The sequence below is a fragment of the Odontesthes bonariensis genome, chromosome 5 (genome assembly GCF_027942865.1).
Source record: "Odontesthes bonariensis isolate fOdoBon6 chromosome 5, fOdoBon6.hap1, whole genome shotgun sequence".
NCBI lineage: Eukaryota > Metazoa > Chordata > Actinopteri > Atheriniformes > Atherinopsidae > Odontesthes > Odontesthes bonariensis.
In genome coordinates this window covers 38,894,215-38,911,726 of record NC_134510.1, presented here as the reverse complement: position 1 = coordinate 38,911,726, position 17,512 = coordinate 38,894,215, and the positions used below count along the sequence as shown (strand labels likewise).

The following is a 17,512-nucleotide window of genomic DNA, read 5'->3' as shown; positions in this document are numbered from 1 at the left end:
AGTATTTTTATTAAGTTTGTGTTTTTGTAGTATTAAGTATTTTTATTAAGTATTAATTAAGGCCTAATGGTGTTTCCTAAAGGGGGCTTTGTTAAACCTGGCAACGCAGCCCGCTTAAACCACCGTCACACTTCACCGCAGAGCACGCTAGCTCCTTTAGCCAGCGCGAGATGCAGGCACAATGGATCGGTTTTTAATTAAAAAAGGGCAAAAACCAGCACAGAAACCATGCTCATCCTGAATGTCCACTATGATTACAACAACAAACTACAAATACAACATGAAGAAAGTAAAGAGGACATGCATGCCAGCTTCCACTCATCCCAGTATTAAGGTAAATGTGGTCTGAATTGAAAATGTATTGGCTGCGTTGTTTCTTTTTTTGTGGGATGTTTTATATGTAGACATGCATATTTACAAAAGGGGACTTTAGTATGTTGTCATAAATGTGGCTCTTGTGAGAAAAATAGTGAGTATCTCTGACGTATACTGAAGGCGTTGGTCCAGTTAAATGACCTGTAGTCGTAGCTCGACTTCACTGTGCATGTAACCCAGCTGAGCGTTGGAAGTGAAACAACTTTCATGATGCAGAAAACGTGTGAAGACGCATTCGTCCTGGAATGAAACCTCCTGCAGTCACCGTCCATCCACCAACTTTATTAGTCAAAAAACATCCTCACATACTCCATGGTTCTGCACCAGTCTCCTCTTCATCCTCCACAACAGCAGAGCCCTTCACCCGCCTCTCCTCACCTTCGTCCTCAACCCACGTCACTCCTCCGCCTCTGAACGGCCACTCCGTCTCGCTCTTCTCCACCTTCCCCTTGAGGATCTCTGCCGCCGCTTCAGGCAAAGACTTCCACATCCACTCCGTCCTCTCCGGCTGCAGTGCTGCCGCTGTGGGCAGGACGGCCTTCCTCTGCAGGGTGGATGTGCCAGGTTTCAGTTTGGACTCGATTTTCCAAGGTCTGCTGCTGACCATTTGTGTCTCTAGGAGAAAATCAAAGTAAAGCAAAAATCATTCATCAATAACAGATCGAATAAGTTAAAATAAGACAAATAACTCCCAACAATATTTATACAGCTGCATTTATATTGATCAGTTTTATCCATTTAATTCATGTTAAATGGATAAAAATCTTTACTCTGGCTTCCAGTCAGCCACATAATAGATTTTAAAAGCCTGCTGATGGTTTACATCTGTGATCTGTTCAGAGAATATAAAGCCAGCAGAGCTCTTAGATCCAAGGACTCAGGTCAGCTGGTCCAGTCCAGAGTCCAGACTAAACATGGAGAAGCAGCATTTAGCTGTTATGCTGCAAACAAGTGGAACAAACTGCCAGTGGAGATTAAACTTTCACCAAATGGAGACATTTTTAAATCCAGGTTAAAAACATTTCTGTTCTCATGTGTCTATGCATGAAATCTGCACGCTATCTTTAAACTTATCTGGACTGTTGCTGGTTTTTAAACTCATTTAAATGATTTTATTTGTTTCTCTTTATATTCTTTTATGTATTTTTAATGCTTCTTCCACTCCCTGCTGCAATGCTTTTATTTTATGTAAAGCACTTTGAATTGTTTTGTGCATGAAATGTGCTACAAATAAATTTGATTTGATTAAAACAAACAGTAAAAACAACACCTGCACAAAGAGGAAGCAGACCCACTGTTTCTGCTTATACCTTATTTTGTCTTAACATTCAGTTTCCATTATTTCCCACCAGCATTGAAACAAATCATTAAAAATGAGTGAAAAATATTTCATTTTTTAAAGTTTGTTACCGGAATATCACGTCAGACGATGTGAAAAGCATAAACACCTGTGGTACAAAGCAACTCGAGTTAGGAGCCGTTTCTCTGCTCAGGTAAAAGAACTGAAGAATACCAGTAAACCAAAAATCATCAACTGGGTTAAGGAAATATCCACAACTTTACCTATGGAGAAGAAAGCTTACATTATAAAACGGGGGGAAAAAAAAAAAAAAAAAAACTATTTCAAAAAATTTGGGGTCCTTTTATAGAATATATGGAGAGTGTAGATTTAAGTAATGTGAGTGACGAAGAGGCGTAGTTGTTGGTAGTCCTTTCTGTGATCCATTTTCTTTTGATATTTTATTATTATTTTTTTTTCTGTATAGATTGTACATCTGAATCTGTATTTTTTAACCATATAGGTACAATAGCGAAATAATATGGGCTTATTCTTGACAAGATAGAGAAACGTTTATTGTTCTGGTTGTTGTTGTTGTTGTTTCTTTTCTTTTTCTTTTTTGTACTAAGTGTTGCTCTGTATTATCTCATAAATATCTGACTTGCAAGGAAGTACAATTTGAATGTTGGATAATAACTTTGCCCCTGATGTCTCCTTGGATATGAGAGCACTCTTATTTCTGAATATATGTGTGTTTTGGAATTGCGTTTAAAACTCAATAAAGATAATGTTGGGAAAAAAAATAAATAAATAAAAAAAAAAAAAAAAGGACTGAAGAAGAGGGAAACAGCAGAAAATGTCCAAAGAGAAACTCTGAAAGAGCTTCAGAAAGCTAAAGAACTGTTGATCAGGACACTTTAAAGACTACAGGAAAGTCTGGCTGCTTGGAGGGAAACGGAAGGAAAGGAGGGCTGGACCGACACGTTTGCACTCTACACCAACTCAAATGCTCGTCATCAGGAGCTTGGAGCAGATCAGTTGTGTAGGCTCAGAGGCAGCTTCATGGAGGACAGGGCTGTGGCTTCATTAAAAAAAAAAAAACAAAACACTGTTCATAAGAGAAGGAGGAAGCATCCAGGTCTGAAAGGGCAAAGTTACATTCTCCACAGTCACCAGCAGGGGGCAACACCTCCTACAAACAGAGTCTCAGTGCATTTGCATCCTAGATGCAGGCAGAATATATGTGAGGTTTAATATAGCTGCAAAATATGTCCATTCTTTTTAGAAAGCTGTATTATAAAAGGTGTTTATTAGCAAGTGTCCATTTGGATTTAATTCAATTTCAGTGTGGGATAATGTGGCACTCGTCCTTTTCATGTCACAAAACCCAGAAAGACTCCCACAGAGGATACATCTGTGTGTCCTCACCTCGAGCTCCTTTCTTTTTCAGGTGCTTTTCAGGAACCGAGACATCGGCTGTGTTCGAAACCGCCTACTTCTCCCACTACTCCCACTACCTTTAACTTGTTTTAAGTTCCCGGATGCATACTAGATTCTCCTAAATGTTGGGTATGCATCATGAGGTTACTACTCGTACTCAAACTACCCAAGATGCAACGTAACGTGACGTCGCCGATCGTCATTTCCTGTCAAAACGGCAGTTTCAAGCTAGCTACAACGAGGGTAGGTTCACTTCCTGCTTTCAAAACAAAAGCACCAATTGTATGGTAATGGCTTTCCCTATGATAAAAGGCAACGGGTATTTTATTTGTGAAAATAACCGGAAGTGCATTAGCTCACTGCGGCTAGCTCTAGTAGCACCGAATTCGTGGGAACAAAATTGTAAACAGCCGGTATTTTGTCAGATTTCCATCCTCTTTGTTCAAAACCGCCTACTACATACTCCATTCTGCATACTCATCGATCAGACAGTATGCAGAGCGTTTACCCACAATGCATTTCGCTCCTGCCCGAGTCGAAATCAGCCGGCCTGAAGCTGATTTCGCTTAAGCTCTAAACTCTGTAAACTTTAGCAACATTTGAAACATTTTCAGGTGAGAAAGTAGTCGTTTAGATCCCCAACGTGTTAAAAACCTGACAAAATACCGGCTATTTATAATTTTGTTCCCACGAATTCGGCGCTACTGAAGCTAGCCGCAGTGAGCAACGCACTTCCGGTTATTTTCACAAAATAAAATACCCGTTGCCTTTTATCATAGGGAAAGCCATTACCATACAATTGGTGCTTTTGTTTTGAAAACAGGAAGTGAACCTACCCTCGTTGTAGCTAGCTTGAAACTGCCGTTTTGACAGGAAATGACGATTGGCGACGTCACGTTACGTTGCATCTTGGGTAGTTTGAGTATGAGTAGTAACCTCATGATGCATACCCAACATTTCGGAGAATCTAGTATGCATCCGGGAACTTCTCGCTCACTCAAACTCGCATACTAACTCAAACAGTTAGTAGGAGTAGTGGGAGAAGTAGGAGGTTTCGAACACAGCCATCCTCCGTGGAATGGATTTCTTATTCAGAGGCAGGTCAACCAATATCGCCGCCTGAGCCCATGCCATTCATGCTGCTAATACAGCCATTTGGGTGCATGCAGCGTCGTCAGCCGGTCAGTCGTAACGCCGCGTTATAAAGCGAATGGCAGCCAAAATGCTAAACTCGTGGCTTTAAAATTGGCAGAAAAATAACAAGCTTGGCAACAAACGCACGCAATATTTAGTCGGTTCTCCTCCTTATTTTGGCTGATGCTAATAATACGCCTCAGAATGATCCTTCTATCATTAAAAAACTACAAAGTGAAAACGAAGGAGGAGAGGACTCACCTGTGGGTGAAGCAGAGCTACACCTGGACTCACAGCAGTCACACACCGAGTCCGACCCAAACAGCTCCACCCATCTGAAGGAAACAGTAAAGAGAGCCCACAGGGTTCCAGATCAACTCATTAAGATTATTCTACGACCCCAGAAAGACGATATGAACCAAAAAAATCTTCTTTTTTTAATATATTTCCACATTTAAGACCTGTAGCACTTCTCCCACTTTGTGACGTTTCCTTCTCCCACTCTGTGACGCAGCACAGGGCATACGGAACTTGAACCGGGGCCAGCTGCAGCGAGGACTATAGCCTCTGTACATGGGGCGCCTGCTCAACCCACTACACCACGGACCACCCCTGTTTTATTATTTATGTTATTATTGTAAAAGTTTGTTGCTCACAGGCGTTTTATTTTGTAAAAGTCTGTTGCCGTCTGCTGTGGAAACGGAAAAGAAAGTAATTTGGCGGATCCACCAAACATGGAGAAGGGTACGGAACTTTTACAGACAGTGGAGCGAGGCTTCTACATAAAAACTACAGAAAGATGCTGATGTTAAAAGTGTGTTTGCACAACAAATGTTATGGCACTTTCATTCATATGGCAGCACATTTAAAATAAAGCTAAATGCTAAAAGCTATACACTACTTTTGGATTCATTTTTGGATTCTGCGTGCAAATGCGATTAATCAGGGAAATCATGTGATTAATTAGATTAAACATTTTAATCGTTGCCCTCCCCTAGTTTAAACACATTTGTGGACAAATCCTCAAATTTCTCCCCCAGCTTTTTTTCTTTTAAATGTGGTGTGGGGTTGAATGCAGGAATAGATGCAGCATCCTTTCTTTTCTTCCCCGTGAAAAACTCACCTTCTGAACTTAGTGTCGTAGCAGCAGGACTTAGCCGTTGGCGAGGGGACCAAACCTCCAACCGACATGGTGCAGTGCATGTAGAGCTGCTGCAGAGGGTTAAAGTCAGCGGTTTCCATCAGTTAAACGTTAAATAAGAGCTGCAGGAATACTTTTTAAAACCTCATAAGGACTCTGCTCACCTGACCGGTCATTCCTTTGAACAGGAAGCCATCCACAGAAAACCTCACAGCATTGTTTTTGTAGGGAAAGAATCTGGAGCAGCTCTCCTCGCTTTGAACCAAACATCTGTATCATCAGGAGGAGAGAAAAGCTGAGCGTGACACACGCCGGTTCAGGAATATTTTCCTCCTACTCGAGACTATGGCTGTGTTCGAAACTGCATACTACATACTTCCATTCTACATACTGATCGATCAGACAGTATGCAGAGCGTTTACCCACAATGCATTTCGCTCCTGCCCGAGCCGAAATCAGCCGGCCTGAAGCTGATTTCCCTTAAGCTCTAAACTCTGTAAACTTTAGCAACATTTGAAACATTTTCAGGTGAGAAAGTAGTCGTTTAGATCCCCATCGTGTTGAAAACCTGACAAAATACCGGCTGTTTACTATTTAGTTCCCACGAATTCGGCGCTACTAAAGCTAGCCGCAGTGAGCTAACGCACTTCCGGTTATTTTCACAAAATAAAATACCCGTTGCCTTTTATCATAGGGAAAGCCATTACGATACAATTGGGGCTTTTGTTTTGAAAGCAGGAAGTGAACCTACCCTCGTTGTAGCTAGCTTGAAACTGTCGTTTTGACAGGAAATGGCGATCGGCGACGTCACGTTACGTTGCATCTTGGGTAGTTTGAGTATGAGTAGTAACCTCATGATGCATACCCAACATTTCAGAGAATCTAGTATGCATCCGGGAACTTCTGCTTACTCAAACTCGCATACTAACTCAAAAAGTTAGTAGGAGTAGTAGGAGAAGTATGCGGCTTCGAACACAGCATATGTAACATCTTTATTACCCAGAATTCTTTATAACTGAAATCTGAGGCGTGGAGGTGTGGGACTTGTCAGGTGTCACATGACACGTGTGGACATACAGCCTCTCATCGTGGGACACACCCGGGATCTCTGCCTCGAAGTGTACGAGCTCCCCGGGCACGTAGTGGTCTGACAGAGCGAGCTTCTCCCACCGAGCTGAAACAAAAGGAAGCAGTCGGGCTACAGGAAACAGCTGCAACGCTCATTCATAGTTTGTGTGTTCACAAGAAATCCTGCTTTCCCACACGCATACAATTAAACTGGGATTTACTTTGATATAGCGTCATTAAAGCAGATTAAAACCTTATTTTGGAGCTATAATTTATTACATTTCTCAATGAATACATTGAGACATCTGAAGCTGTGTTTGGTTGTGTTTAAAACAAAAAAATAAAACTTTTTAAAGACATTTAACAGTAAATATTCATGACCTGAACGGGCTGCAACTTGAGAAAACACGTGAGCATAGGGCAGGGCTGCCTTCATGCACCGCACTGCTTTCCCATGAATCCCCAAAGTGTGGCTCATTGAGGCGGAACCGGATCCGTTCTGCTGCCAGTTGCTCTCGGGGGGCGAGCTCCACCGAATGCTTCATGCCGTTCTTTTCTGGTCCCAGAGGCGTTGCACGATGGCCTCGGCTCTGGTTGTGAACGGGATAAGGATCCCAAGCGGGCCGTACAACTGGCAGAGCAGCCGATGGTCGGCTCTGGGCTGCTGGTACTGCAGTGGATCGGTCTGTTGATCAGTCAGTGGGAGAACCAGAGTAAACTGCTCTCCGACTGGGACTCTACCAGCAGGTGACTAATGACTGTGGGAACATTACAAGCCCATTCCCATAGTTCGAATCCCCCGTCCACGAGGAGGGACTGCAGGCGGTCCACCAACCTTTTGGTTTGCACTTCACCGTATAAATTACGTTCAACGCACAGTGATGTGAGGTCTGACTTTTTCCTGGAGAATGATTTTGTGATCCAAATGTATTACTCGTTTGAACGCATATTGTTTTGAGAAGCAAGACGCTTTATTTTTTAAACCCCAGCCAACGAGCCGGACTACTTTTGTCAACACCAAAACGAGGCTGGAACTCTGCTCACAGGACGCAGCAGGGGGTAAGAAGATGTTCATAAATGATGTTGCTGATATGGGATGTCATACAGCTTCATGTCAAAAGAGGCGAACTGTCCCTTTAAGATCCTGTTCATCCTGTAGATAGTTCTTTAGGCCTGACATTGGAATCAATGAAATCAATGAAATCTTGGAATAAATGCAGAATATGGCTCCAAGATCTTAAAAAAATGTAAATGGCCTTGAAAGTAAATGCAGACCGCTGCATCATCTTAACATCGTTTAGCATCGGTCATGACAATACATAGGTGCTGTTTTTATGTCACAGATGCTGAGAAGAGAGAACACACATGTATGTATTTCTATCGTTCATAAAATATACAAAACGTCCTAAAAAGCAAACTGATGAACAGTGAAAAGGACTTAAAATGCATATTCTACCGCTAATATTCACCTTTAATGTTCACATTGTGTGTAAAAAGAACAATAAAGTAACTTTAAGATTATTAGAACTTTAAATTCTAAGAACCATTTAAAAATAAAAAATAGAAACCAGTTGTGGGTTAATGAGGAATAATCGTACAGGTTTACCATTCCGTGGAGTCAAAATGAATTTGGCTGCGTTCATCTGTCTGGAGACCTTTGGCGTCTGGACCTTTGGCGTCTGGACCTTTGGCGTCTGGACCTTTGGCGTCTGGACCTTTGGCGTCTGGACCTTTGGCGTCTGGACCTTTGGCGTCTGGACCTTTGGCGTCTGGACCTTTGGCGTCTGGACCTTTGGCGTCTGGACCTTTGGCGTGTAGCCAACCGTGTACGAATAAATGTACCTAAACAATAAAAACACATTATCCACAGTTTTAAGAATGTTAAAAACAAGACTTCGGTGCCATAAAGAATTGGTCTGGATCCAGTCTCACCTGTTAAAGTAACACGCAACAGGGAGGCTGAAAGGTGCAGTTCGCCTGATTGGTCCTTTAGGAGTTGGTGGGTCATAAAGCAGCATGTTAAAGTAGATAATCCGGTTGGAAATCATCTGTAAACATCCAACGAATTATCAGTTTATCCATGAGTCAGTGCACGGAGTTAAATTCAAACATCAGCGCGATGACGCAGCTGAAATGACGGCACTGACATGTTTGCAGGTTTGTTTACCACGAGACTGTTAGGAGGCCAACGTTTGCATACTCCTTCATACTCAACGTCGTCATCCACGCCATTAAAATCTGATAAATATCCCGCCATGTTACACAAAACTAGCAGCAGCAAACTCCGGCTGTGTTGAAGCCGCATACTTCTCCTACTACTCATACTAACTTTCTGAGTTAGTATGCGAGTTTGAGTAAGCGAGAAGTTCCCGGATGCATACTAGATTCTCCGAAATGTTGGGTATGCATCATGAGGTTACTACTCATACTCAAACTACCCAAGATGCAACGTAACGTGACGTCGCCGATCGTCATTTCCTGTCAAAACGGCAGTTTCAAGCTAGCTACAACGATGGTAGGTTCACTTCCTGTTTTCAAAACAAAAGCACCAATTGTATGGTAATGGCTTTCACTATGATAAAAGGCAACGGGTATTTTATTTTGTGAAAATAACCGGAAGTGCGTTGCTCACTGCGGCTAGCTTTAGTAGTGCCGAATTCGTGGCAAAAAAAATTGTAAATAGCCGGTATTTTGTCAGGTTTTCAACACGTTGGGGATCTAAACGACTACTTTCTCACCTGAAAATGTTTCAAATGTTGCTAAAGTTTACAGAGTTTAGAGCTTAAGAGAAATCAGCTTCAGGCCGGCTGATTTCGGCTCGGGTAGGAGCGAAATGCATTGTGGGTAAACGCTCTGCATACTGTCTGATCGATCAGTATGTAGTATGCAGTTTCGAACACAGCCTCCATGTGAAGTTAGCCAACTGTCACAGAGCAGCGGCGCGCGTTGATGACATCACCACAGTGTGTAGAGAGCCCTGGATAACAACAACACAGTAGCTCTGAGCTAACAGTGCAATAGTACGCGTTCATTCATTCATAGGTCGCAAAGTATAGGTGAAATAAAGACAGATAATGCCTTATTTAGAGGCTGTGTTGTCTCTGCCCTGTTCTCTCCCGTTATATGGATATATGCTACAGAAGCCCAGAGCGGACGTGGTACATATAAACTTTTTTTTGATGGTTTTATCGAGATAACAAGTTAATTTACTTACTGTGGCCACTTTTTGTCCCCAGTCCGACCCTGTTTATATGTGTTTTATGTGTTCGCAATTTGTTTGTCTTGTAGAGATAACTTTCATATCAGCCCGCCTCATTTAAGGAGACGGCCGGCTCGCCTGCAGCTCAACAGGCGTTTACACCTCAGTGATCCTGCTGATACAGTCGACTTCATCAGTGACCAGCTGAGGGGACCAGGCCGTCTCCATGGTTACCGAATGATGCACGAGAGGTGCCGTGAAATGCTTGTCACACCAGCGAGATTTTCACAAATGCTCCACATTCCATGTTTGATTCATAGGCTACTTTATTCAGTTTTCAATTTAAGGGGGTAAAAATGGGTAAAAACCTTTGCCAGAAATACAAATAAAACACATATAAACAGGGGCGGACTGGGGAGAAAAAGTGGCCTCGAAAACCATCGTTAAATTAACTCGTTATCTCGAGAAAACCATCAAAAAAAAGTTTATACGTACCTCGTCGGGCTTCCGTAATACGCGGATCTTAATCTAAATAATTTCCGAAGGACGCCGACTTTCAAACTGTTATCGGTGAGTAGATGAATTAATGCCAGAAATAAGGTCCAGGTTTAAAAAAAAACAAAAAAAACTAACTTCCCCTTTAATATAACTGTGCAATCAACCTCCAGAAGATGGTTGCAGCAGGTTTACAGGACTCAGTGAACACTGGACCGCCTGAAGATGGCGCTGCAGCGCCTGCTCTGACGGGTCAGGACTCACCGCGCGTTTGGTTCCACACAAGCTGAGGTCATATTCAAAGTAAAGATAGTCCTCTGTAGCTCTGCTGACTGGACATGTCCCCAGTTTGAGATGAGAGTCGGGCTCCCCGGCGCCTAAAATCCCCCTCTCCACCTGCAGCTGCAGCTTGTTGAGCTCGCATGAAGTCCTCAGGGTGACCCCCGAGCCGCCGGGGGGGCTGCCGCCGCTGGCCCGAGCCGGGAGCAGGAGCTGCCGGACGGGCTGGAGTAAAGGCTCCTGCCCGGTGCTTCTGGCCGGCGAGAAATACTCCTTCTCCCCCGGCGACAGAACCGAGTCCACAAACATGGGGAGGCTGAGGTGCCTCTCCTGCAGCAGGGTCGGTGTCTCATCCCGGGGAACTTTTCTCATCATCACCTGAGAGGTTTCATTCAAAGCCTTGGCCGACATCAGTGTGGCTCTGTCGGCCAAGGACAGGAGCAGAGGCAGCATCAGAGGCAGCAGCAGGGGCATCATGCTCAGACCTGGAACACAACCGAAACCGAGTCCACTCTCATGGTGTTAAAACTGCTGATGTTCTCTGTTGTTTGGATCAAATTAAGAGCACCTGGTGCCGAGGAGGAAGCCACCAGGCGCAGAACAGCGCCACTCACAGGCTGATAGGTGAACTACAACCAACCGACGAGTCCTGCTGTTTTAATCACCACAGAATGCGACAGTCACGCGCTTCAGTTTTAGAGTGTGTGTAAACATGTTTGAATAAAAACTATTTCAAGTCCATTTACATTTTTTAAGATCTTGGAGCCACATTCCGCATTTATTCCAAGAGTTTCCAAACATTTTACAATGTCAGGCCTAAAGAACTATCTACAGAAGATGAACAGGATCTTAAAGGGATAGTTCGCCTCTTTTGACATGAAGCTGTATGACATCCCATATCAGCAACATCATTTATGAACATCTTCTTACCCCCTGCTGCGTCCTGTGAGCAGAGTTCCAGCCTCGTTTTGGTGTTGATGAAGGTAGTCCGGCTAGTTGGCTGGGGTTTAAAAAATAAAGCGTTTTGCTTCTCAAAACAATATGCGTTCAAAAGAGTAAAACATTTGTATCAAAATCCTTCTCCAGGAAAAAGTCAGACCTCTTTGGGATGCCCTTCATGAAGCCTGGAGAACTATTCCTGAAGACTCATTAAAGAAAGGACAGAAAGCTGCTCAGAACTGAACTAACTCTGGTTCTGACTCAGATTCTGGGTTTATATCCATGTTTGAACACGTTTCCATGGAAACAGCTGCAGCTGTTTCCTGCTTTAATGTCAGCTTATAAAGAAATGAGGGCTGATCAATACTTCTGCACAGTTCTGCACTTAAAATATAACTTAACTTACTCCCACTGATTGCTGCTTTCATTACAGAAAACAAAGAAATTCTGAACCTGATATCATTTGTGATTCAAAACAAATCCAGAGTAAAGTGATCTTTTCTGTTTTCTTCTCACACTTTTGGACCCTTCTGTACATATTCAGAAAATTCCTTAAATTTTTCAGAAAGCCTCAAATAAAACAAAGCAAACTTGTCTTTATGTTGCACATAATCTGTTATTTATTTATTGATTTATCGGATTATTCATCATACATTGTTGTTAGGAGCAAACACAAAAACTTCACATTAACAAGTCAAACGTTAGACTCCAGCAACACAAATGATTAAAATTAGAAGAATTCCAGCCTTTTCATGCATTTATCCATCAGAAAACTCTGATTTAAATCTACGTCATGAGTAAAAAATCATGTTTGACTTGATTATTTTTCTCTCTCTGTGTGTCAGAGTCAAATGAAACCAGACCTGGATGTTGATGGTTCAGCATTAATGGGTTATCTCTTCATAAAGATGCAAATAAATTCATGATAATTGGAGATTTTATGGCCAATTTAGACACAAAACTAAAGTTAAACGTGTTTAAATTGAAAGAGTGAATGACACAAACATTTCTGGGGTCCAAATCTGTGGGTGTTCTTTATAAAATGTCTGAATAATTGGATGAGGAGTGTTTGTGTTTATTTTACACATATTTTACACATATTTTATGTGTCTAAAAATCATGAAAGCTGTGGTTTTTGTCATGAAAAACATCCTTTCTGTTTGTATCCAAAAGGTTCTTACATTAAGAAATAAAGAGGCTCGTTTGTGTTTGATAGATGTAAAGTTAGAACGAGTTTAGGGAGGTTAAACTGTGGAATGTGGCTCAGAGATGAGCTACAGTTAATTAGTTTACCATCAGAAAAGTGTATAAATCTAAGATAATTAAGCATTTTAACACAGACTGATAAAACCAGTGCAAACAGTGAGGATTTTAAGGTGCTGCAGATTGTAACTTCTTCTTAGTTTAGCAGATTTTCTGTTTAACTCTTTGTTTTCTCAGGATAAAAAAAAAGCACAAATGAGCTTCAGGTTCAACCTTTTCCTGTTTCAGTTATTTACTGCCATGGCATCTAAGCTGAAAGCTGATCATTAAGAGTTAAATATGAACCAAAATAAATGTTAATGTAGAATATATAGAGTTCTAAAATGTTTGCAGGGATAATTGGGCTCATACCTGTACTGATATGATGTTTTACTTCCATTGATCTGTCTCTGTGATATTTTTAATCGGTCTGATTACAGCTGATTTATACACCAACAAAGCTGCAAAATGAACCTTCAGCCTTCAGATCAGTGAGACTTTACCCACCACATCCTCTAACCCCGATCACATGCTTCCAACAGAAAGCATTTCATCTCATTTGCTAAATTAATGGGGGGTCTCTTTGATTGTTACAGGAAGCCCTAAACGGCCATAGATACATATATTTTATTCCAATCCGTTTTCCTGTGATAACGACATAATTTTCCTCCGTTTTCTTGTGATAACGAGATAATTAATTCGAGATCTCGAGAGAACCATCATTGTTTTCTATAACGAGTTAATTTAACGATGGCTTTCGAGGCCACTTTTTCTCCCCAGTCCGCCCCTGTTTATATATGTTTATATGTATTTCTGGCAAAGGTTTTTACCCATTTTTACCCCCTTTCATTGAAAACTGAATAAAGTCGCCTATGACTCAAACATGGAATGTGGAGCGTTTGTGTAACAATTCTGCTTGTGAAAATGCGCAAAGCAAATCCCGCTGGTGTGACGAGCATTTGAAGAATGGAATCAGGTTTAACACACACCAATCATGCCAATAACGGCACCTCTGGTGCATCATTTGGTAACCATGGAGACGGCCTGGTCCCCTCAGCTGGTCACTGATGAAGTCGACTACATCAGCAGGATCACTGTGTAAACGCCTGCTGAGCTGCAGTCGAGCCGGCCGTCTCCGGCTACTTTATTCAGTTTGCAATGAAAGGGGGTAAAAATGGGTAAAAAACCTTTGCCAGAAATACATAGGTTGTGTTCGAAACCGCATACTTCTCCTACTACTCCCACTACTCCTAACTTTTTAAGCGAGAAGTTCCCGGATGCACACTAGATTCTCCGAAATGTTGGGTATGCATCATGAGGTTACTACTCATACTCAAACTACCCAAGATGCAACGTAACGTGACGTCGCCGATCGTCATTTCCTGTCAAAACGGCAGTTTCAAGCTAGCTACAACGAGGGTAGGTTCACTTCCTGTTTTCAAAACAAAAGCACCAATTGTATGGTAATGGCTTTCCCTATGATAAAAGGCAACGGGTATTTTATTTTGTGAAAATAACCGGAAGTGCGTTGCTCACTGCGGCTAGCTTTAGTAGCGCCGAATTCGTGGGAACAAAATTGTAAATAGCCGGTATTTTGTCAGATTTTCAACACGTTGGGGATCTAAACGACTACTTTCTCACCTGAAAATGTTTCAAATGTTGCTAAATTTTACAGAGTTTAGAGCTTAAGAGAAATCAGCTTCAGGCCGGCTGATTTCGGCTCGAGCAGGAGTGAAATGCATTGTGGGTAAACGCTCTGCATACTGTCAGATCGATGAGTATGTAGTATGTAGTATGTAGTATGCAGTATGTAGTATGTAGTATGTAGTATGTAGTATGTAGTATGCAGTATGTAGTATGCAGTATGTAGTATGTAGTATGTAGTATGCGGTTTCGAACACAGCCATAAACACATATAAACAGGGGCGGACTGGGGAGAAAAAGTGGCCTCGAAAACCATCGGTAAATTAACTCGTTATCTCGAGAAAACCATCAAAAAAAAGTTTATACGTACCACTTGGGCTTCCGTAGATTTTACTTAATGAAAACCCTTATGATTTCAGATTAGTGCACGGTAACTTAAAGGGAGTTTAGAACAGCATCACTGCGTTAGCTGGAAGAAAACACCCTCACAACGCTTTAATGTTCTCTCTTTACCAAGCAGCGTGCACGGTAAGCAGGGTTAGTACTGCTGCAGTCCAGCAGGGGGCGCCAGCTGCTGCAGCTCTGTTGCACAGGTGCGTGTTGCAGCACTCATTGGTGAAGGTGAAGTTGAGTCCCATGGTGTATTTTTCCCCTGTGATGCCGCACAAGGCAGGCAGGACGCAGCTCTTCTCGTACAGCACCACACGGAAGTCTCCTGAAAGTTCACGAGAAACATCAGTTACACACCGACACACCGACTGAGCCTCTCTCAGTTCTGTTTCTCAGTTTTGGTTCGTTTAAATCTGGGCATGCTCACCTTTCTGGCCCACGGCTCGGCTGGACAGGCAGAGCTGCCCGGGCGGACACTTGAGAGGGAATCTGATGCAGTCCAGAGGTGAGATGGCGGGGAACACACAGGTGTAACAGAAGAGGGGAACTGCAGGACAGGCAGGCTGATTAAAACCCTCAAAATGGCTTTAAAGGGTACGGAAGCGTATTGCATTCACTTAAAAAACAAAACAAAAAAACTCTTTCTAATTTATTTTTTGGTTTGTTTTTCGGGGTAATTTTTTCTGCCTTCAGTTATCAGGCCCCTCTCTGTGGAACCAGCTGCCAGTTTGGGAGGCAGAGCCTTCAGTTATCAGGCCCCTCTCTGTGGAACCAGCTGCCAGTTTGGGAGGCAGAGCCTTCAGTTATCAGGCCCCTCTCTGTGGAACCAGCTGCCAGTTTGGGAGGCAGAGCCTTAAGTTATCAGGCCCCTCTCTGTGGAACCAGCTGCCAGTTTGGGAGGCAGAGCCTTCAGTTATCAGGCCCCTCTCTGTGGAACCAGCTGCCAGTTTGGGAGGCAGAGCCTTAAGTTATCAGGCCCCTCTCTGTGGAACCAGCTGCCAGTTTGGGAGGCAGAGCCTTCAGTTATCAGGCCCCTCTCTGTGGAACCAGCTGCCAGTTTGGGAGGCAGAGCCTTCAGTTATCAGGCCCCTCTCTATGGAACCAGCTGCCAGTTTGGGAGGCAGAGCCTTCAGTTATCAGGCCCCTCTCTGTGGAACCAGCTGCCAGTAAATGTCCAGGAAGCAGACACCCTTTCCACTTTTAAAACCAGGCTTAAAACTTTCCTTTCTGATAAAACTTATAGTTAGGGATGGCTCAGGTAATCCTGAAACATCCCATAGTTAAGCTGCTATAGGCCCAGACTGCTGGGGGAGCTCATCTGTCACACCTTTCCTCACTTTACTCTCTTTTTCCCCGTTTAATTTCTCAAATGATATTATGTACATGTGACATTATTGTGGTCATTAACTCGTGTTTCCCTGTTCTAACAGGTATCCTTTGAATGGTGTTACAGTGTTTTTTTCCCTCTTTTCTGTCTTCTCAAACCCCAGCTGGTCGAGGCGGATGGCCACCCTTCCTGGTTCTGGTTCTGGACTTTATTATTTAAGTGCCTTGAGATGACATTTGTTGTATTTGGCGCTATATAAATAAAACTGAATTGAATTGAAATTGAAATTGATTTGGAGCTGCGGACCAACGTCGGTTTTACACATTCTGGTGTCAGGCTCAGTTCAGCCAAACCGTGTTGATCAAAAACTACCTATTGTCCACTGATTGTTAATTCTAAGCCAAAATGGCAAATATTCACCAGTCTCTCCGTCTTTTTTTGAATTTCCCCCGTTGGGGGATGAATAAAGTATTTTTCTGTTCTATTCTATTGTATCACAGTCACATCATTATCTTTGGGTTTGGGACCACCAGAGATTCAAGAAAACCTGAACAGTTTCTAACATTTTAACCATTAAAACCATTAACCATTTAGGCCATGGATCAGTTAACTCAGAAAAGATGAATCATTTGTTTGGAACAAGTGTCTTAACACCAACTCCTGCTGTTAAACTCAGAATATTTGCTCACTTACCCACAGCTGGCAGTAAACACAGGAGGAGCACGGGATAAAGAAGCTTCGACATATCTGAGCGCTTCTGTCTCACAGGGAGAAAACCTTCCTGCTGCTCTGCTCTTCGGCCCTTAACGCTGACTTTTTTTTTTAGTGTTTACAAGAGCCAGTGGGCTGTTTTCATTTTGAATGCACAAAACCAGCAGCACGGCCTCTAAAATCTGCTGCAAATTCTTCTTCCAGTCGTCCTCCGCCGGCCCATCTGCAGAGATCTGAAGGTGAACCTCTGCTCGTCTCCCTTGATATTCTGTTGATTACATCCAAGAATCTCCACACCCCAGTGCATATGATTCAATTAGGCTGCTGGTGTCCTGCTCTTAGCCGTGACTTTGCAGAACTAACAGCTGTCACTTGTATCTCCACTCAAGAGAGAGTCAACATGGCTTTGTTTGGACCTTAGCGCCAGTTTAGATTAAAATCTATAAACATAAGGTCCCGTTTTGCCTTTTTCTTTTTGCAAAGAATGACATCACAAGTGTTTAGGTCCTAAAAATGGGGCAGGTTTATTGAATCATGCCTTATTTCTTAATGAAAGACGTTGAGTGAGGTGGGAGGGCTGTCAAGTGACCTGCGGTCCCATGACTCGCTGAGCAGGAGCCAAGAACAGTGCCACTGTTGATGGAAAACACGGTAAATTCACTGATTTTAAAGATGTGTCTCCATAAAAAGGCACTTTGTGAAAACACGTCGAAAAAACCCACAAATAATTAAGATTTCAGAGTAAAAATTACGATTATTTCTGTGATAAACTGTATAATCTGATTAAGGAAGATAAACATCATTCAATCTCTCTGTTTAACCACAGTTTCTGTACATATAGAAGATGAT

General features: G+C 42.6%; 1 protein-coding gene across 1 annotated transcript; it reads right to left on the bottom strand.

Moving 5' to 3' along the window:
* Positions 1–676: 676 nt before the first annotated feature.
* On the bottom strand, positions 677–10,884 carry LOC142380614 (uncharacterized). The gene is made up of 8 exons (XM_075466527.1): positions 10,396–10,884; positions 8,370–8,485; positions 8,044–8,279; positions 6,369–6,543; positions 5,534–5,639; positions 5,352–5,440; positions 4,490–4,563; positions 677–990 (listed from the first exon to the last, which is right to left on the bottom strand). The coding sequence occupies exons 1-8, from the start codon at positions 10,882–10,884 to the stop codon at positions 677–679; spliced, it is 1,599 nt and encodes a 532-aa protein (XP_075322642.1).
* Positions 10,885–17,512: the final 6,628 nt, after the last annotated feature.